Below are 17,692 nucleotides of genomic sequence, written 5' to 3' on the forward strand. Positions count from 1 at the left end.
ATCTGTGATAGAGTAGCTGATGTGAGGTAGTGTTTGCTGACTCTCAGCAATCTGTGAGCATTGCTGCAGTCAATCGCCGATGCCATGTTTGTGACACTGTTTTCTGTCAGGGAGACTGTGTGCTGACAGTGCAGCTTGATGAGGACGAAGAGAAGGAAGCAGACTTTTACCTGATTTTCTCTGGGTCTACACAAAGGCACGTGAGCAGTACACTGCGAGTGAGTCATGTCACACTGCAGGCCATGTGTCCAGGTATAACACACACACATGTACACATGCATGCACATGCACACACTCACACTCGCGCGGCTGGTTGAGTGGATTTTTGAAATACCAGAACAGAGAGTGCAGAAGTTTTGCAGGTGGATGAAAGTATGTGTGTTCACATGAGTGGAGCTGCTACAGAGCCCTCCTGCTTTCACCGTCCACTGAAGCAGTCCTGTGTTGGTTCCACTAATCCAGACTTGAGCTCCGTTAGGTTGGGATCTGGAGCCTGGGACCATCTGTACAGACTCACAGTGCAGACTCCTGTACTCAGTTCTTCATACTTCATGCTTTAGTGAATTTGTTTACTCTTTAATTGTCTTATGGATGAACTGAGGTAGATAACTTGTTGGTGAGTGAGTGATAATTTTGATGGTTTTGTTGATGTGCTGCTGACAACTCCACCCATAGATCACACATTAGCACACATCACGTATCAGGTTCTCTGCATGTAGATCACCTGCCAGAAACTGACTGTGTGTGTGTGTGTGTGTGTGTGTGTGTGTGTGTGTGTGTGTGTGTGTGTGTGTGTGTGTAGGCCATAATGTGTGTGAACAGGTCTTGGTGACACTGTGTTTGGCTCGCCCTGATGGATCAGTGGACACACACTCGCAGCAGACCTTCTCCTTTATACAGGTAACAGCATTAAAGAGCTCCTTTGGTTCAGCCCTGTCATGATGTCATGTGACTGGTGGGATGGATGGAAATGATGTGAGACTATTGCAGCAACTGATCACTTCCAATATGAGCACAAGAGTGTTAAAGTTTGGATTGTACGTGCCTGACAACAGAGAGCGGCAGACGTCTTCATATGTTGAAGAAAGCAGTCAGCACTGTGAGGCGGCAGGCCTGTTTACAATCCTGACGTACACATGAGCCAGTTTTATTTCTAATATGATTATTACTTATTAATGACTGCCACCCACAACTACAAGTATACCTGACTGAAACCTCCATCAAGGGACATTATTAACAACTCAGTTCTCAGACTGTGTGCACTGAGACTGAGACAGAGCAGAGTTTGCATCCATCTAGAAAGTTAACTTTAGCCATAATATAGATATATTACAAAATATATATTAGCAGTAATATAGATATATTACAAAATATATATTAGCAGTAATATAGATATATTACAAAATATATATTAGCAGTAATATAGATATATTACAAAATATATATTAGCAGTAATATAGATATATTACAGAAATGGGTCTGTTATAGGTATGAGGGTACAAAATATGGGTCTATTATGGGTATGTTACAATGTACACGATATGAAGGTACCGTATGTTATGAATATGCTATAACTATAAGTATGTACAGGCTGTAGTGGGTGTACAAGCTTTGTACAGGCTATGAACAGGATATAAATATGAAAACTATACAGAAATATGAACTATGCAAGTTATAAACAGTTGTAAACAGTTGTAGAATTATAATTATCGTATTGTACAGAATGTACAGAGGCTATATAAAGTGCAAGTGGTTGTGAGTGGTGGTTCAGTCCATGTTATTATTGTGTGTATGAGGGTACAGTTGGCCATTTGTTTGTTTTTGTCCATTGTGTGTGCGTAGGTGGTTGTGGGTGTGTGTTCAGTCCATGAGTTTAATGTGGGTCAGATGTCAGGAGGCTATGCTAGTAAACCTGTACCCTATTGGCTGGTGTAAAAACAAACATACTTTGTTTCTCAAGCAAGATAAAACCTAGTACAAATTCAGTTTCAGGGATCTTATGGTTAAGGATTTCTTAAAATATATATATTATAAAATAATATAGGTACCACAGTTTGGGAGCATGGGGCACCTTTGTGACATGTGTGTGATGAGTGTGTGCTGCAGGTCATGTTTGCAGTTTCCACAATGGAGGGTGATGTTTTTTTGTTCATCCTGTTTAAGAATGATGATTAGGCAGCAGAAAGCTGTGTGACACACATCCCTGTGAGGAAACAGGCAGATGTGAGCAGATGTACTTGAGTTGACAATTGACAGGTTTGACAAAGAGCCTGTAGGAGTGTATCTGAATGATGACTGCAGTGTGTGGTGTGCAGCACACAGAAGCATTCCTACTGAACCGGGAGCAGGTGAGTGAGAAGAGACAGAGGGGTCCTGAAGCTGCTGGTATTTAGAAGGAAACTCAGAAATTGAGAGTTTTGAAGAAGTGCTCAGCAGTGTGCCTCTGTTTGTGTGGTAGAGTCCAGAGGAAGCTGAGAGCCTGGCCCTGAAGCATGTCAGCCAGCCTCACCGCAGGACTGCACCACAAGCACCCTGCAGCACACACACAGATGTGCAGAAGGGAACGGTCACAGTGACGGACACGAACAGACCCGACACACGGATGGATGTCGCTTCATTTTGGAGCAGCTGCCCTGGTGAGTGAGCATGATTTCTGTGCAAACTACTGCAGTGAGAGTCAGCCTCACCTGGAAGAGGTTGAGAACAGACAGGTACAGGCTGCCCCTGCAGGGTCAGTCTTCTTCCAGTTCTCAGATGGTGACGGATTTTTCCAGCTCAGATGGCATTTGCATATTGTGTAATTTTAAAGGTTTGCTATTTAATTTTTTTGTATTCACCAAGGTGCCGAGCCAGAACCCACAACACAGCGTCCCAGCTTCAGAATGTTTAGCAGAATATTATGAAGGTTTATCTGGTTCCACCTGCAGACATGCACTACACACGTTTGATTAGCAGCCACGGCGGTCTGAGGAAGCTGAACCTTGTGATCCTCATACATCTTTTAGCACAGGGGTTTTATCTCAGTATGCACCAACATAGCACTTAACCAAAGAAGACCAGGTGTCCCACCCACAAGCTACTTCCTCTCCATGGGGAGCCCATGTGCTTCCAGATTATAAGGGGTATGTAATCCCTGCAGCATAATCTTTGTCTGCCTGTGCTCTCCTCCCAGCTGGACAGAATGTCTCCCTGTGGTGGTGTGCAGGTGCCATTGTGGTTGGTGGCTCACACCCAGTGCTGTGCAACTTCACAGAAGTCCTGTGGCTGTAATCTGCACCCACAGCTCATTGGTAACCTATGAAGAAGATATGGACATAGAGTAGCCGCAGCCATGGGTTTGTGAAGTTAGCTTTTTAAAAACTTGAGCTGGTATCATCTTAATTTTGTGGCCAGAAGTCTCCATACTGCGATAAGAGGATGGAGATTTTAATGAGCTGCATTCATGGGCTGTATGAATGCATCACAGATAACTGCTAACATCCACCAAAACGGAAGCACAGCCTTTTCATATGGTCTGTTAGCACTTGAACTGCACTTGAAACTATATTATTTAATAGATAATTACATTAAAATAATCCAAATACCAGCAGCACACACACTGTCCAGAGGGACTCAGGGACTGCAGTGAAGGCCTAGTTGGAGGCCACTTGGATAATAAAGCTAAACTTTTAGACTTGTTTCTATAAAAGGTCACAAGAGCAGGCTGAGGAGAATGCAAACAGAGGTTTGAGTCGTGTTCAGTCAGTCTGCGTGTCACTCTGCCAGAAGGAAAAGTCTCTGTTTATAACAGTAAACACAAGCAGAGCTAGCAGGTTTTTCTGTATTACAGCACCAGCAGTGGTCCTCAAACGTCACACACAGCTCACTAAGGACTCTTCAGAATCACCCAACTCACTTCATGACAGTCGTGCAGAGCGTGCACAATGAATTCCACCTGCGTGCTCCAAGCTTGTTACACATGATGAATGTGCGTGAATTATCTTGGATGCATGAATCAGGTTTTCCTACCGAAATACTTCAACTTTGCCATTAACAGTGAGATTTCTCTAACGTCAGATGGTTCGTTGGATGATTTTGTAGCTTTAATAATGAAAGTTTGAATGAATGGAGACAAAAGCACCGTTGTTCTCCTTGTTTACACTGAACGTCACTGTTGAGCGGAGCGCCGTGTCCTGCTGCGTGACTTCCAGTCAGCACCAAATTGCTGTTATAATCTTCACTACGGTCTAAGTCAGCATTGGTTTAGTGTTTGTACTTTTCTGCCCACTGAAGCTTTAAACATTTCATGAAGCCTTTTAGGTCCACTAAATATGAGGCAAGTCTGTTTCTGCTGCTGTTTGGCAGCCCCCCTGATGCTCTAAGCACTGCTACATGACCCACATACATTTCCTTTTCACTATTTCTGCTTGTTGTTTTCAGACATTTCATCACACACACGTCTCTTAAAGATACAGAGTTAGTGGTAAATGGGCCGGCTCTTATATGGTGCATTTCTATCAGAGCATTCAAAGCGTTTTATACAAAATGCCTCATTCACCCAAGCACATGTTTCTATAAGAGTGCTTTCTAACATTCACAGATGTTCATGGAACAACTTTAGGTTGTTAGTATGTTGCCCAACTTTGGCACGCAGGCTGATATTTGGGATGCAGATTGGAGCAGCCAGGAATCAAACCACCAACCTTCCAATTAGCAGATGACGTGCTCTAACTTCTGAGCTACAGCCACCCTTACTCTATTCTTCTCTGTCCACCAGGAGCTGTTCTGTTTTCAGTTGAATCCAACCATCACATTTTCTCTCGTTTCTTCTTCTCCAGCTGTGTGTGAGCACCAGCAGCCCTCCAGCCTGCTGCAGCTCGCAGCCAGTCATGGTCTGAAGACGGCACCAACATTCCTCCTGCAGCAGCCCGCAGGGAAGGAGGCATTGCGAAGGACGAACACTCAGGGTTCAGCTCCAGCATGTCTTGCAAAGAGCAGAGGGAAGCAGCCACTTCTGGAGCTCTTCACACAGTGAGTACTGCTCATTAACGGGTACTAACTGAGGTTAAAGCTCCGAGTTTATCAAGAAGCTTTTGAACTGAAACACAGTGACAACATTCTGCACTCTTCTGTACACACTCCGGCACACAACAGGGGTCCAGTTGGCTGCCCCTCCCTGAGGGTTCTTCCTGTTAAAAGTGAGTTTTTCCTTCCCACTGCTGCCGAATGCTTGCTCAAATGTGGTTTTTGATTGTTGGGGTTTCTCTGTGGGTCTTTACAATACAGAGTGTGTTGAGGTAACTGCTGCTGTGAATAAAACTGAATAGAAATAGAACTGTCTTCAGTAAATCTGGTTTGCATTCAGTGCCAGAGAAATATGGAGATTATTCTTATTTTTATTAGTATTTTTAAAGGCATGAAAACTTTGGTGGCCACCATTGGGAGCTGAAAGGCACCAGTGTGTGTGTTTTGTCCTGTGTTGTGATCGGTCAGTGTGTTCATCGCTGCTGCCCTCAGTCTTCAGTGTGGCCACTAATCCTATTGTCCTGTTGAGCTCCACTAACAAGCTCCTAATATATTTAAAAGGGATCCAGTGAATATGTGCAGCACCACAGATGCTAGCTAGAGATGATGTTAGTGTTTTTAGCTCATGCTTTGGATGAAGTGTTGGGTCCCTTTTCAAAGCCTCAGCAGCTTTACTGAATGGGTGGTGCAAAGACTGTAGCAGCTGAGGACACAGTTGGGTGCTGTGTGTTTGCTGCTGTGTGCCCAGGCCTCTCACAGCTCTGTCACCGATGAGGACGAGACGGTGCAGCTGGATGTCTGCAGGTGAACTGAAGCGTTGCATTAAATGACTGTTCGGAGGAAACAAACCCCACCTAAAACTGTGCCGTTGCCCCACCTTACTGTTTTTCATTTTCGAAACATCTGTTTTCCAGGCCACAGTTACCACAGTGTATGCACGAGTGCCATTGTGGCTGTGAGGCAGTAAGCCGTGGTGACAATGATGTGTTCATAGCTGTGTTCAAACACACACAGTACCCAGAACTTTTATCCCCCAGCACATTCATCGGAGAGCAGGGCGTCATTTTTGCACAGAACAGCAGAACTAAATACACATATACTAGCCCAGTAGGTGGCAGTATTGCAGATGACTGTACAACAACAATAGCAGCATATAAAACAGACAGACACCTGCAGCAGGCATCAGAGAGCAGGTGATTGTGATTTCCTGTTGATGGGGTCAGAAAGTCAGTGCTAGGAAAGAGACGAGCAGTAGATGCAAGACCCCGCTCTCCCAAACACAAAACATACATACATGACATCAACATGTTTGGGCCCCTGTTAGAGAGTTGGAGATCAGATCCTGTCCCAGCAGCAACGTTCCAAGTTCCTGGAAAATGTTTGTGTGTTTGAATCAGAGGGAGGGAGCTGGCAGAGTTCACAGAAACATGAGGCATTCATTTTGTCCCTGAGAAGAGCACAACACATCGAAGTGTGTGTGTCTGTGTGTGTGTGTGTGTGTGTGTGTGTGTGTGTATCAGTAGCTTTGAGCTCTGTGATGTGATCTGGCTGCATGGTTAGGGCTCCTCCTCTTTAGGGAGGGCATGGATGAGTTGTGTGTCTCAGAGACAGGAGGTGAAGTGTGTCTTTATTTGAGCTCTTGCACAGTTTCCTGATTCAGCTCCTCCCTCGTTGTGACTTTACTTTCTGTTCTAATCATTCCTGTGAACAGGTAGGAGCCCTGGGGTTGTATTTCTCTGTGTTTCCTGTTATCCTGGTATCTGGATCTGTGCACGTGCGCTACAGAGGAAACCAAGAAAACTCATTTTTTGTTGTTGTTGTCATTGCAGCTATGCAACGCTCCCAGATGTTCAAGCGGAAGCTGAGGAGACACTGCAGGTTTACCCCAAAGGTCAAGTGTTTCAGTACCATGCCAGTGTAGGTACCTACACCCTAACCTTCCTCCTCCAGAGGGAGGGGGACACAGGGACAGACAGCAGGGGGCGCTGCTGTTTACCAGAGGAAGTGATGGAGCTGAGGAGGCTGATGGAGGGTCACAAATCCACCGTGGTGAGTAGATAACATCAACAGTCACAGTGTGCAGAAAGACTTTTGCAGCTCTTTCCTGTTCCTGGCTGCTGATGGAATTTGGCTTGTTTCTTTGCTACTTTGTAGCTGCATGAGGCTTTCATTCATTATTGTATTTAGATTCTAATTGTCATAGCTGTGTGTGTGTGTGTGTGTGTGTGTGTGTGTGTGTGTGTGTGTGTGTGTGTGTGTGTGTGTGTGTGTGAACTTTTTATAGGGTAACTTGGTGAGTAGCGATGCTATTAAGCAGTGTCTGTAATATGACAATGGGATAATGAGGTCAAAGGGAAACTCCCAGGGCTCAACGTGCTCACACATGCATCTGCATCATTTCCAGGATACAACGTGAGCTTGCATAAATATGGGCTTTGCTGCTAATACAGAGCCAGCTGTCCTAGACAGGTGACCAGCAGAGGAGCGTTAAACTGTTTATACTGCACAGGTGTGGCATATGTGGCATGCGTCATGATTTCCATGAAGTGATAACATCCACCCAGTGGAAAACGTTACAGGAAAGCTTGAAGTAACAGAGCACTTTGTCCCAGCCAGCAGGTGTCACAGTCAGACCAGAAGAGTGAGACGCTGGACTGTGACCTGCTGTTTCCTGCAGGTCTGTGAGCCAGAGGAGTGAAGGCCAAATGAAATGAAAATTCCCACAAGTGTCTCCTTTCTTCTTCAGGTTTTAAACCTACTTTATGCAGCTCACCTGACAGTTCATGGCTGGCCTGAACATGTGAGTGGATAGCCAAGATAGCTTGTTTGCAGTGTAGGGATCAGTTCCACATACAGTGGGTTGCTGTGGTAGGCATGCGAAGCCTTCGTTTCCTTAATGAGTGAGTGAGCTGTATGACTATCAGCAGTTGTAGGCACTGATGGCTGTGACAGATCATCTCTTTTGTACGTCACTCTTTTGTTAGTTTTGAGATTAGCTTCGATCACCCGTTCGGGTAACAGCCATCCATCTGCTAATGTTGTCTTTCACGCATACTGAACAAACGATGTGCTAAACTGCTTCGTGGGTCATTTCTGCATGTTTCCATATACGATTCATTTGTATTTCTTTTCCTTTTTTCAGAGTTCAGGCTTCCACTCGCTGGAGGAGAGAACACAAGGGGACGACTCGGCTGCTGTCAGTCAAACATCCTGTACCAGTGGAGGTCTTTGTCAAAGAGAGGAAAAAGGGTGGGAACACCAGGGCACAGCAGCTGCCCGCACTGGGAGGAACAAGAAAAACAAAAAGAGAACCGCCAAAGTCACAAGACCTGCAGCAGAGTCTTCAGGAAACCAGAGCAGAGAAAGTGCACGGAGGCCTCGCACAGCAACAGGAAGTGGAACTCTCTCACCAAGACAACGAGCAGTGGCGACCGTGACTAATGTCGGAGGAACACAAGAAACTCCATCACCCATAAGGCCAGTATTGGGACCAGGTGTTGAAAGGAAGTGTGCTGGCAGGAAGGTGGTTGCCTTGCCTACGGCCAGTGTCGTAGATAAACAGGAAGACCAGAAACAGGAAGTGGAGCTGCTGATGCGTAAGCTGGTGTCAAAGACAGGAAGAGACACACAAAGTGTCAGCGCAGAAATCACAGTGGAATCAGCTGCAGATGGGACAGGTACGTCCTGTAACTGAATACACAACTTTATTGTGCTGTGCGTCGTCTGAGGTGTGTGCAAAAACGAAACGCTCTTTAACAACAAGTGCAGGCTGTGTAGAGACGAGAAGAAAAGGAACGATGAGCTTGTGAGTTTCTGGCTGTTCAGTTACTTAAAGACTCAAAGAGTAACAAACGAGACATCTGTGCATCTGTGCAAACTGCTGTTTGATGAAAACGTGCATACAAACACATTATCTGAGCTTTTTCATGTTTATGAGGTTTTTTCTGAGGTGTGTGTGTTTGGTCCTGTTTCCTCTGCAAACAGCTTGCTCAGATAGAGACACGATGAGCAGTAAGATCCGAACTCCACAGAGCTGAAGGAGCCCGGTGGTTGTTTGTTAGCTCACATTAAAGATGAGTTCTTTAAGGCGGCGTTGTTGTGTAGGGATTGTGTCATCATCACTAAAGACAAAACCTGCTGCAGTCTCAGATACATGAAGGAAGGAAAATGAGGCTCAGCAGGTCAGTCAGAAATCCATCCCAGCTCATCATCAGTCTGCTCGCCTCTGTCTGAAGTTGCGGTTTATCACAGCGTTGCAGGTAGTCTGTGTCAGACCTGTTCTCACTGCTGTAGATGCAGTGTGTCTGTTTTAGGCGGGGTTCAACAAACTATTAACCGCTCCATCTGACATCACAGACCTGAGCTGGCAGGTCAGGGACTGTTTCATGTGTTCGGCATGCAGCTGTGGTGTGTAATGTCTGGCCTGGGTGTGTGATCCAGATCAGAGTAATCCATTTGATGAGTAAGAGTTAAGAGTTAAGCTGTGATAGACCTGTTTGTTCTGCAGTCCCTAATCTGCTCGTCTCCTTTCAGTGGCCATGGGTCAGGAGCAGTCCCAGGACAGTCAGACAGAGCAAGAGGAGCCAAGCCCAGTCGGCACTATGGAGAAAAGTCCTTCATCTGACCCGGGAGCCAGCCCCGAGTCCACACATGCTGAAAGGAAAGGCAGGAGAGTGCTATGGCGGGATGGAGGCTGGACCGGAAGCATAATGGGACCAGAAGCAGCCGGAAAAACCATCTGGTATGAGGAAGAAAACTTCGGACAAGTTTCCAGTGAAGATTCCGGGAGAACAGAAGTGAACTCGCAGTCAGTCTGGTACGACAGTGGCACCACGGGTGAGAGAATCCCCGGACAACTGGAGCAAGGAGTGACACAGAAGAGAAACTGCGATGCGAGCTCACCTCAAGCTTTAGGTCTTAGTTCTCCACAGCTGTTAGAGCAGGCTCTGTCTGCAGCTCCTAGTCAGTCACATGCTGCTGGAAACCTGCCAGCGCTGTCACATGGGCCACACGCACAAAGACGGGAAGTGCAGCGAGAGGAGGAAGTTAGGTCAGACTGGGAGAAGGCAGGAGTGGAAGGAGACAGAGAAGAGGCCAGTAACAGAGAGACAAGTTTCAGCAGAAGGATTTGTGAAACAGCAGGCGCTGAAGAGGGAGGAGAAAAACTAGCAACGAGCAAAAAACGCAGGAGAAAGAAGAGGGGGAAGAGAGGAGGTGGAGAAGCCAAACTTAGCTCCTGCTCTAGTACAGAATCTCAGGGTCACACAGAGATTCAGTCAGAAAGCCAAGAAGCAACAGACCCCGGCATCCAGTCACAGACGCAGACTGGGAGGACAGACGATTGCTGCCTCCCTGATTCTGAGCCGGCCCGGAAGCAGGAAGCCGATGACGATGCCATGCACCTACCCGGCCACACGGAGATCCAGGCCCGCAGCGCTCATGGAGCTGGCGGTGATGTTACAAGCTCAGACTCTGGTTTCATGGCTGAAGAGCTCAGTCACACTGAGCATCTGACAGCACACTCCACTCCAGTTACAGCTTCACACACAGAAAGAAGAAAGGACTCATTGGAGGATGAGACCGTGAGCTCAGAATTCGGTGAAGCAGACGTCAGTACGGTGGACATAAAGATAAATACAAGTGTGCAGCTGGAGGCAACACAAGGACGTGACCCTGGAGAGCTGGAATCACAGATGCCTGCCATTCCTGTCCAGCCAGCACCGGATAATGCTGATCTTGAGGCTCTGCCACCAAACGATGATCTGACCGTTACTTGTACAGCCACAGAGTCTGGGATCCAGATCGAGTTAGCAAACTCCAAGTATCCAAAGGAATTTGTTAAACAGTCGGAGGATACAGAGCTCAGGGAGGAAAAGCCAGGACACTGTGTGGATCCCACAGGAACACCAGCAGGACTTGTTGAATCTGTGCGTCCCACAGAAGCTGCTTTTGTACCAGCTGACGATAGAGCGGATGTTGCTCCCCTTCACATTCAGGAAGGAAGCACTGAGATCACTGCAAGGGAATATTTAAAGCATTGTTTGGCCCCTGAGATGCTGAGAGGTCAGCAGCACACGGAGAAAATGAGACATGACATGTGGGTGGGCGTAGAGGGAGGAGTTGAGGAAAGAAGCCAGAGTGGCGACGAGGACAGTGCCACAGAGGCGTGCTCCATGGAGCGAGGGCGAGCGGTGAAGCAGAACTATGATGAAGATGTGGTTGCTGCTGCAGTAGCTGTTGTAGCAGTAGCAATAGCATCAGCAGTGGTTAGCATAGAAGTTAGCCAACATTTATTAGACAATATGTCAGAGAGTCAAGTGTGTGCTGGCAAAGAAGCAGGAACCAGTCCATCATTAGCTAAGGGGAGCGGTGCAGTCGGCCTCAGCACGACTCAGTGCTCACAGCTGGCTCCACAGCTGATCGCCAGAGCTGACACAGAAAACCAGCCTGCAGCACACTCTCACTCTCACCTCACTAACCACATCACATCTATAGGACAAGTGTGTGCTCACACAGCAGAGGAAGCACCTTCTGCAGAGATATCTTGTATAACTAACAGAGACGATCAGGCTAACAGTGACCTACCTTCATGTGCTGAAGCTCTTCAGTTACCAAAACAGCCCAAAGAGGAAATTCAAAAAGAAAGTCTGCACAGCAAAGTCTTTACATACTCACCACCTAAAGAAGAAGATAACAAACCTTTGCCAGAGGTGATGACAGCTAAGGCAGACGGAGAGAGCCAGTCCCACTGTCAGAATCCACTGACCTGTCCTGAAGAGGGAGATGGACAGCAGCACTTTCAAACAAGAGAGATCCCCGATCAAGACGGCGGTCACTCTGTGGAGTGCAGAGATGCTGAGTGGCAGGATAGATCAGAAGATAGTGAGTGCTGTGCAGACCTGTCAGCCTCACACTCTCACACTCCAGGAAAGGAGAGCCAGCCACAGCTGGTTATAATGCCACATCAGAGTGGTTCAGCACTTCCTGTTATCCCCAGTAACCCAGCTTCCCTAGCTAGTCCCACTCCACAGGAAACTACTGCTCCTGTGGAATCAGCTGAACTTCTGTCATCAGCAAATGGCAATAGTCTTACTGCAAGCCATCCTGAAGCTGACGGTGGCACAAACCAAAGAGAAGCTCACGACTGTGTCTGTGTGAACCTTGAGGATGGTGTATTTGAAGGTCTGGATACGGTGGAGAAAGGAGAAGTGGAGAAGCTCACAGTGGAGGATGCATCCCACACAGGTAACTCCATCTACACCCCCCCCCCCTCCCCACACACACACACACACACACACACACACACACACACACACATCTTTGTTCATGTCTCTTATTGTCACTTTGATCTCTTTTATTTCCTGTCCTCGTCACCTTCCTGTCACCATCATTCATCCTCCTCTCCCCCACAAACCTCTTCCTTTCCTTCAACAGAATCATCATAGCAAAAATATCTCATTCCACATTCATTAGACTGACATAAATGTTCTTTAAAATTCTTTTTAACCTTTGAAGAGTGTGTCTATGGTCTAGTTACTCTTTGAAAAGATAAGTTAGTGTTGGAAAGAGCTGTCACATGAGCAGTCATAGTGTTGAATACTTGATTGAGACGGTGAAAGTCTTCCATAGTTCTCTCCTGGTCTGATGAAGGAGTGACTGGAACGCATCAGTTACGACATTCCTCCATTCTTAATGAGACTGAGTGGAAGCAGGCCAAAAAAGGTGTGTGTGTGTGTGTGTGTTGTGATGGTAAGCATTAGCTTTTCTTGGTTTCGGAGGCACTGTTTATATTTTGCATTGTATCCAGGAAACGTGATGATGTAATCAACATCATAACATCATAACAGTTAAATGTAAAACTAGAGGTAGGTGGAAATATGGTTGTGGTATGAGTTCTGTTCCTGTGTGTGTGTGTGTGTGTGTGTGTGTGTGTGTGTGTGTGTGTGTGTGTGTGTGTGTGTCCAATCCAGATTCTGATCCACTGAGCAAAGGCCTCGAAGGACAGCGGGACATTAAACGAGTATTATACTATTCGACGCTAAGTTAATACAAGCACTCACACTTTAAAAACATACCCGTGCTGAGGCCCAGCTAGCATTAGCACCAGAGCTAGCTGAAAGAGGCCCAGGCTCATAATTCTGCCCTGCTAAGACAGAAAAAAACCTAGCCTTTACGTGTGCCTACCACTGCAGTTTTGTTCCTTACATACAAAACACACACCTTGATCACTTTTCAGTGAAGTGTTTGCACTTCCTGGAACAATGACATCACTTACTTGTTTTCAGAGGCTTTGGAGTTAATGTGTGTGCAATGACTGGCCTGTTTGATCCTACCACCTCATGTTGTTGTTCTCATCACTGATTCACCACCCTCTAAATATAGCTGTGCTCTGTGTATTGTGGATGATATTGTAGCTGGCTGATGCGTTTTTCAAAGCCAGTGAGTGTCCACGCTAACCTGATGGTGTTTTCTGTCGTGTGCAGGAGCAGCAGAGCAGGAGCAGAGAGGCTGGGACAGCGCGCACACTCTGCAGGTGAGCTGCTGTTCAGTGGAGTGACTGTTTCATAGTGTCACAGGCAAGTCTGTCCTATTGTCTCACCTGCATACACTGAACCTGTCAACGTTTTGCGAAGCAGCTGGCTAGATGTGGTGTGATCATTGCAGGCTCTGAAGTACTGAGACTTTCTGGAGAGTAAGCTAAGGCTCCACCCCCTTAAAACCCTGTTATTTGACAGAGCGGACAAGGGAGCACGGAGACCGAGCAGCTAAGACAAATACACCAGCTCAGTGCCACACTCAGGTCCCACAAGCCCACCTCCTCTCTCCTTCCTGCAGTGCATATGAACATTAGTTTTGCTCTCTGTGGTTTTGGGGTTAGATCAGAGCGGGCCAGGCCGCGGTCTCCTTTGACACCATATAAATCCTTCTCTAATGACTCCTGATGACGCACTGTTTGGTATCATAGAGCTGCAGGTTACAGTGGGAGGCATGGGAACCTTGAGACCTTGCCCTGGGGTGTAATGTCAGAGTCAGGGAGGGACGGAAGAGGGAGGTACAGTACACAGAGCGGTATAGGAGACCCTGCTTTATTCGCTTTCATGTAAAACTTTGCTACCTTGTTGAGAAGATGAGCAGGTCGAGTTTGGAGTCTTAGAGAAACTGCTGGATTTCCATGTGTTTGATTCAGATGTTTGGCACTTTTATTTATTTTCCATAAAAGTGATCATAGGACTTTGAAATGACTTATTGAATCATGTTTGTGCAACTTTCTAAAGGATCCTGGGTTCCACTGTGTCCACATTTGAGTTAGTTTTTGTTTGGGATCAGGTAGCAGGTTTGCTAACCTCTGTTAACAGATCTGTTAATGCAGTTAGGCCAGAGCTGATACAGTCTCACATCTTACACGTACGGCTCGGTGACAAATTAAAGGAAAATCCTGACCCTCTCAACCCTGTAGTGAAGTGACCATCTTTATCACCTTTATTCCACGAGGAAGCTTTTCTGTGCTGATGGGAGTGCTCTCTGCATCCAGAGGACATGAACTTCATCACTGTCTCGGGTTGATCTTGAAGCAATTCCTGCAACAAGTCTTTCTGTCTTCCTCGTATCGTCCCCAGCTGTCGCAGCTTATGGCCGCCCCCTCCCTGAGTCTGGTTTTCCTGGAGGTTTCTTCTGATAAAAGGGAGTTTTTCCTTCCCACTATCACCAAAGCACTTGCTCATAGTGGGTTGTCTGATTGTTGGGGTTTCTCTGTATTATTGTAGGGTCTATACCTAACAGTATAAAGCACCTGGAGGTGGCTGCTGTTGTGATTTGGCGTTATATAAATAAAACTGAATTCAATTGAAAATTGAACCCTGTGTTCTCTTTGTGTGCTCTCTGATGCAGTCTGTAGGAACTCACTCATTTTCGGGTATTCTTTGTTGCCCCCGTGTGGTTTCAGTAGGTATAAAAAGTTCCAGATGTGACCGTCTCTCACTCTGTCAGAGCTGGGTGGTGTTCGGCTGTTACCGTGGTTACTGCTGTGTTTGTGTGCTGCTGATTGGTCACAGGTGGTGCTGATTTCTTGCACTTACTGACTATAAGTTAGCTCTGTGTTGTTGAGAGAGTTCTTTAATTTATTAAAAATGACTTTCATCATGTTATCAGCAACACATGCACACACACATGCATATGCACACACATGCACACACACGTGTTGTTTTTCAACCAACTTATTCATTATACTGCACATTTTTTTTCCCAAGGTGTACCCAAAGCATTGTGGGAACTGTAGTGTGAAAAAGCAAATACTGAAAATATGAGGCATGCCAGAAATAAATTTGATTTCTTTATTTTTGTAACTTCAGCACGAGAACTGTGTGCTGGTGCAGTGTTGACCGAGCACTCTAATGTCAAGCCTGTTTGTGTGCTCTGTGTGTACATATGTGGGTGTGTGTCACGGGTCTGCATGTGGGTTAACTGTGATTGAAAATGTCCAGTACGTGTGAACGGTTGTGTGTCTCTTTGTGTTAGCCTTGCAACATATTGGGGGCCTGTCCCTGGTGTACTCCTCCTCTCATCCGTTTACAGTGGCATTGACTGCAGGTGTCTGTTTTCCATGTTTACGTCACCCTGATGTGGCAGTGATTGTGCATGTGGGTGCAGCAGCACATATGACATTATCACTCAGCACAGTCACTCAGCACAGGGCATAGTCACTATTTATCCACTTCTGCTGCTCTTATTTGGCTCCTTTGATGGGAGTGGACAGAGAGAGAGGGAAGAAGGCAGTGAGGGAAAAAGGAAGCGGGTGGATAGGAGGGATGGAGAGGGGGCTGGTGTTATAAACAGATGTGTGCAGGAAGTCTCCTCATCAGAGCTCGCAGGCTGTAGAGGATTACTCTGAGTAGGAGCACACTGATCTGCGTTAGCTGTTCTTTCACTCTTTGTTTAAGTGGATTTGGTTTGGATTCCCTCTTCTCATGTCGCTAATTGGATATACTAACTGTTTTCTTCTTTTGTGAAGTTTTCTCGTTTCACCTCAAGTAAATCAGCTGCCTGTAACTGCACAAAGTTCCAGTTGGACCTTTTTCCTTCGTACTCCTCCCTCGGCTGTTTCCATCATTGCTGCTGTGACAGATTTGCAGTCGGGACAGACAGTGGAGAGCGGGGCGATAGCTGAGCTTTTGCCTGCAGTATGTTTCGCTGTCAGCATGTGTGTGAGACCTGGATTGTTAGAAGCTGAGGGTGAAACTGGCAGCATGTATGAGAGGCACAGGCGAAGGTACAGCTTCTGTGCCAAAGGAGAGCCCACTGTGGATGTGCTGTTGATTAAGGTAGGGAAAAAAGCTGGTGATTTGATGGCTGAGAGTCCTGCAGTCACTCATGGCCTTCATATATGTACTTTAGATACAGTGCTGTGCAGAAGTCTTGAGCCACGCCTCATTTCTTTATATTTTGTTAGGAAATCTGTGCGGTGATTTATAAACATGAACAAACGTCCATGTAAATATATGCATGTTCCGGGGTCTGGGGGAGGCCAGTCCATAACTGATGGTGTTCCACTTTGTGTTTTTCTTTCCAGGAATGCTTTTACTATATTTGCAGTGTGTTTGGGTTCATTGTTGTATTTACATAAAATGAAGCTGCTGCCAGTCAGATTCTTTACAAATGTTTTTACACGGTGGATCAAAATCTGTTGGTACTTTTCTGCATTCATAATTCCATCGATTTTGACAAGATGTCGAACACCACTGGCTGAAAAGCAGCCCAAACCATGACAGAGCCTCCACCATGTTTTACTGCAGACACTCAGTGTTGGACCCTCTGTCCTGCCCTCCTCTGTAGATACACTCAGGGAAATAATTCTGTAATCTCCTGCTGAATTTGTAAGTTTGCTCACTCCCCTTTTTTTTTTACTTCCCTTTTATGGCAGATTCATTTTAATGGAGAGAACAGAATATGAACAAACAATCCAGAAAAAACATTACATAAAAGTTATAATCTGATTTGCATGTCACTGAATGAAATATTGAAGTATTTGATCCCCTACAGCAAGCAAGAATTGTGGCTCCCACAGATGTGGCACACACATGACAATCAGTGAGTTGCAGATACTGCTGATCTAAACTCACAGTGTGTATGAAGTAGGGCTGGGCCATATTATACCGTTCACGGTAATACCGGGATAATGTTAGGCAACGATAGGAAAAGGAAATATCGCGATAGAATATGAGTAATCCGCGTATGCGCAGTGCCTTTGTTTTCATACGCACATGGCCGATTGTTGAGTGAAACAGATGAACCAGAATTGGTTTGTAAAAATGGTGCAACTTCAGTGATGTGGAACTGGTTTGGTGTTTGTCCGTCAGATACACGACAAAGCACATTTTTTTTGCAGAAAATGCAAGCGGCCGTCGTTATTGTCGTATTTGTCGGACTAAGATGCTCTTAAATCTGGGAGTAATCTGGTTCCTAAACTCCGTATGTTTCAGGTGAAACAACACTGCAGCATCACTGAGAGTTTAAAAACTGTCTAAATTCTTTCATCTTTAATAAAACGATCAGCATTGCTGCTTTACCAGGTGTAACTATGAAGTTTAACTTCCAGGCATCCATGAAAACAAAAGTTATTACATTTAACGGAGTTAGAAGTTAGCAGGAAGCTAGTGGAAGTTAGCTCGCTAGTTTCGCTAGTTACCTAAGC

General features: G+C 46.0%; 2 protein-coding genes across 2 annotated transcripts in view; one reads left to right on the forward strand and one right to left on the reverse strand.

The window, feature by feature from the left end:
- Positions 1 to 17,692, reverse strand: part of dnajc24 (DnaJ (Hsp40) homolog, subfamily C, member 24) — a 412,088-nt gene that overhangs the window by 42,066 nt on the left and 352,330 nt on the right. The gene's annotated exons all lie outside the window — the stretch shown is intronic.
- Positions 1 to 17,692, forward strand: part of LOC146705145 (uncharacterized) — a 61,583-nt gene that overhangs the window by 16,761 nt on the left and 27,130 nt on the right. Inside the window, exons 3-10 of the mRNA XM_085460987.1 lie at positions 111 to 252; positions 803 to 900; positions 2,459 to 2,636; positions 4,818 to 5,010; positions 6,834 to 7,053; positions 8,147 to 8,681; positions 9,538 to 12,249; positions 13,488 to 13,537. Of these exons, the coding sequence (XP_085317113.1) occupies positions 111 to 252; positions 803 to 900; positions 2,459 to 2,636; positions 4,818 to 5,010; positions 6,834 to 7,053; positions 8,147 to 8,681; positions 9,538 to 12,249; positions 13,488 to 13,537 (4,128 nt within the window). The remainder of the gene's footprint in view (positions 1 to 110; positions 253 to 802; positions 901 to 2,458; positions 2,637 to 4,817; positions 5,011 to 6,833; positions 7,054 to 8,146; positions 8,682 to 9,537; positions 12,250 to 13,487; positions 13,538 to 17,692) is intronic.

Source organism: Copadichromis virginalis, linkage group LG7 (genome assembly GCF_057382275.1).
Source record: "Copadichromis virginalis isolate Kocher_CV1m ecotype Utaka linkage group LG7, C_Virginalis_male_GT1.1, whole genome shotgun sequence".
In the NCBI taxonomy this organism is placed as follows: Eukaryota; Metazoa; Chordata; class Actinopteri; order Cichliformes; family Cichlidae; genus Copadichromis; species Copadichromis virginalis.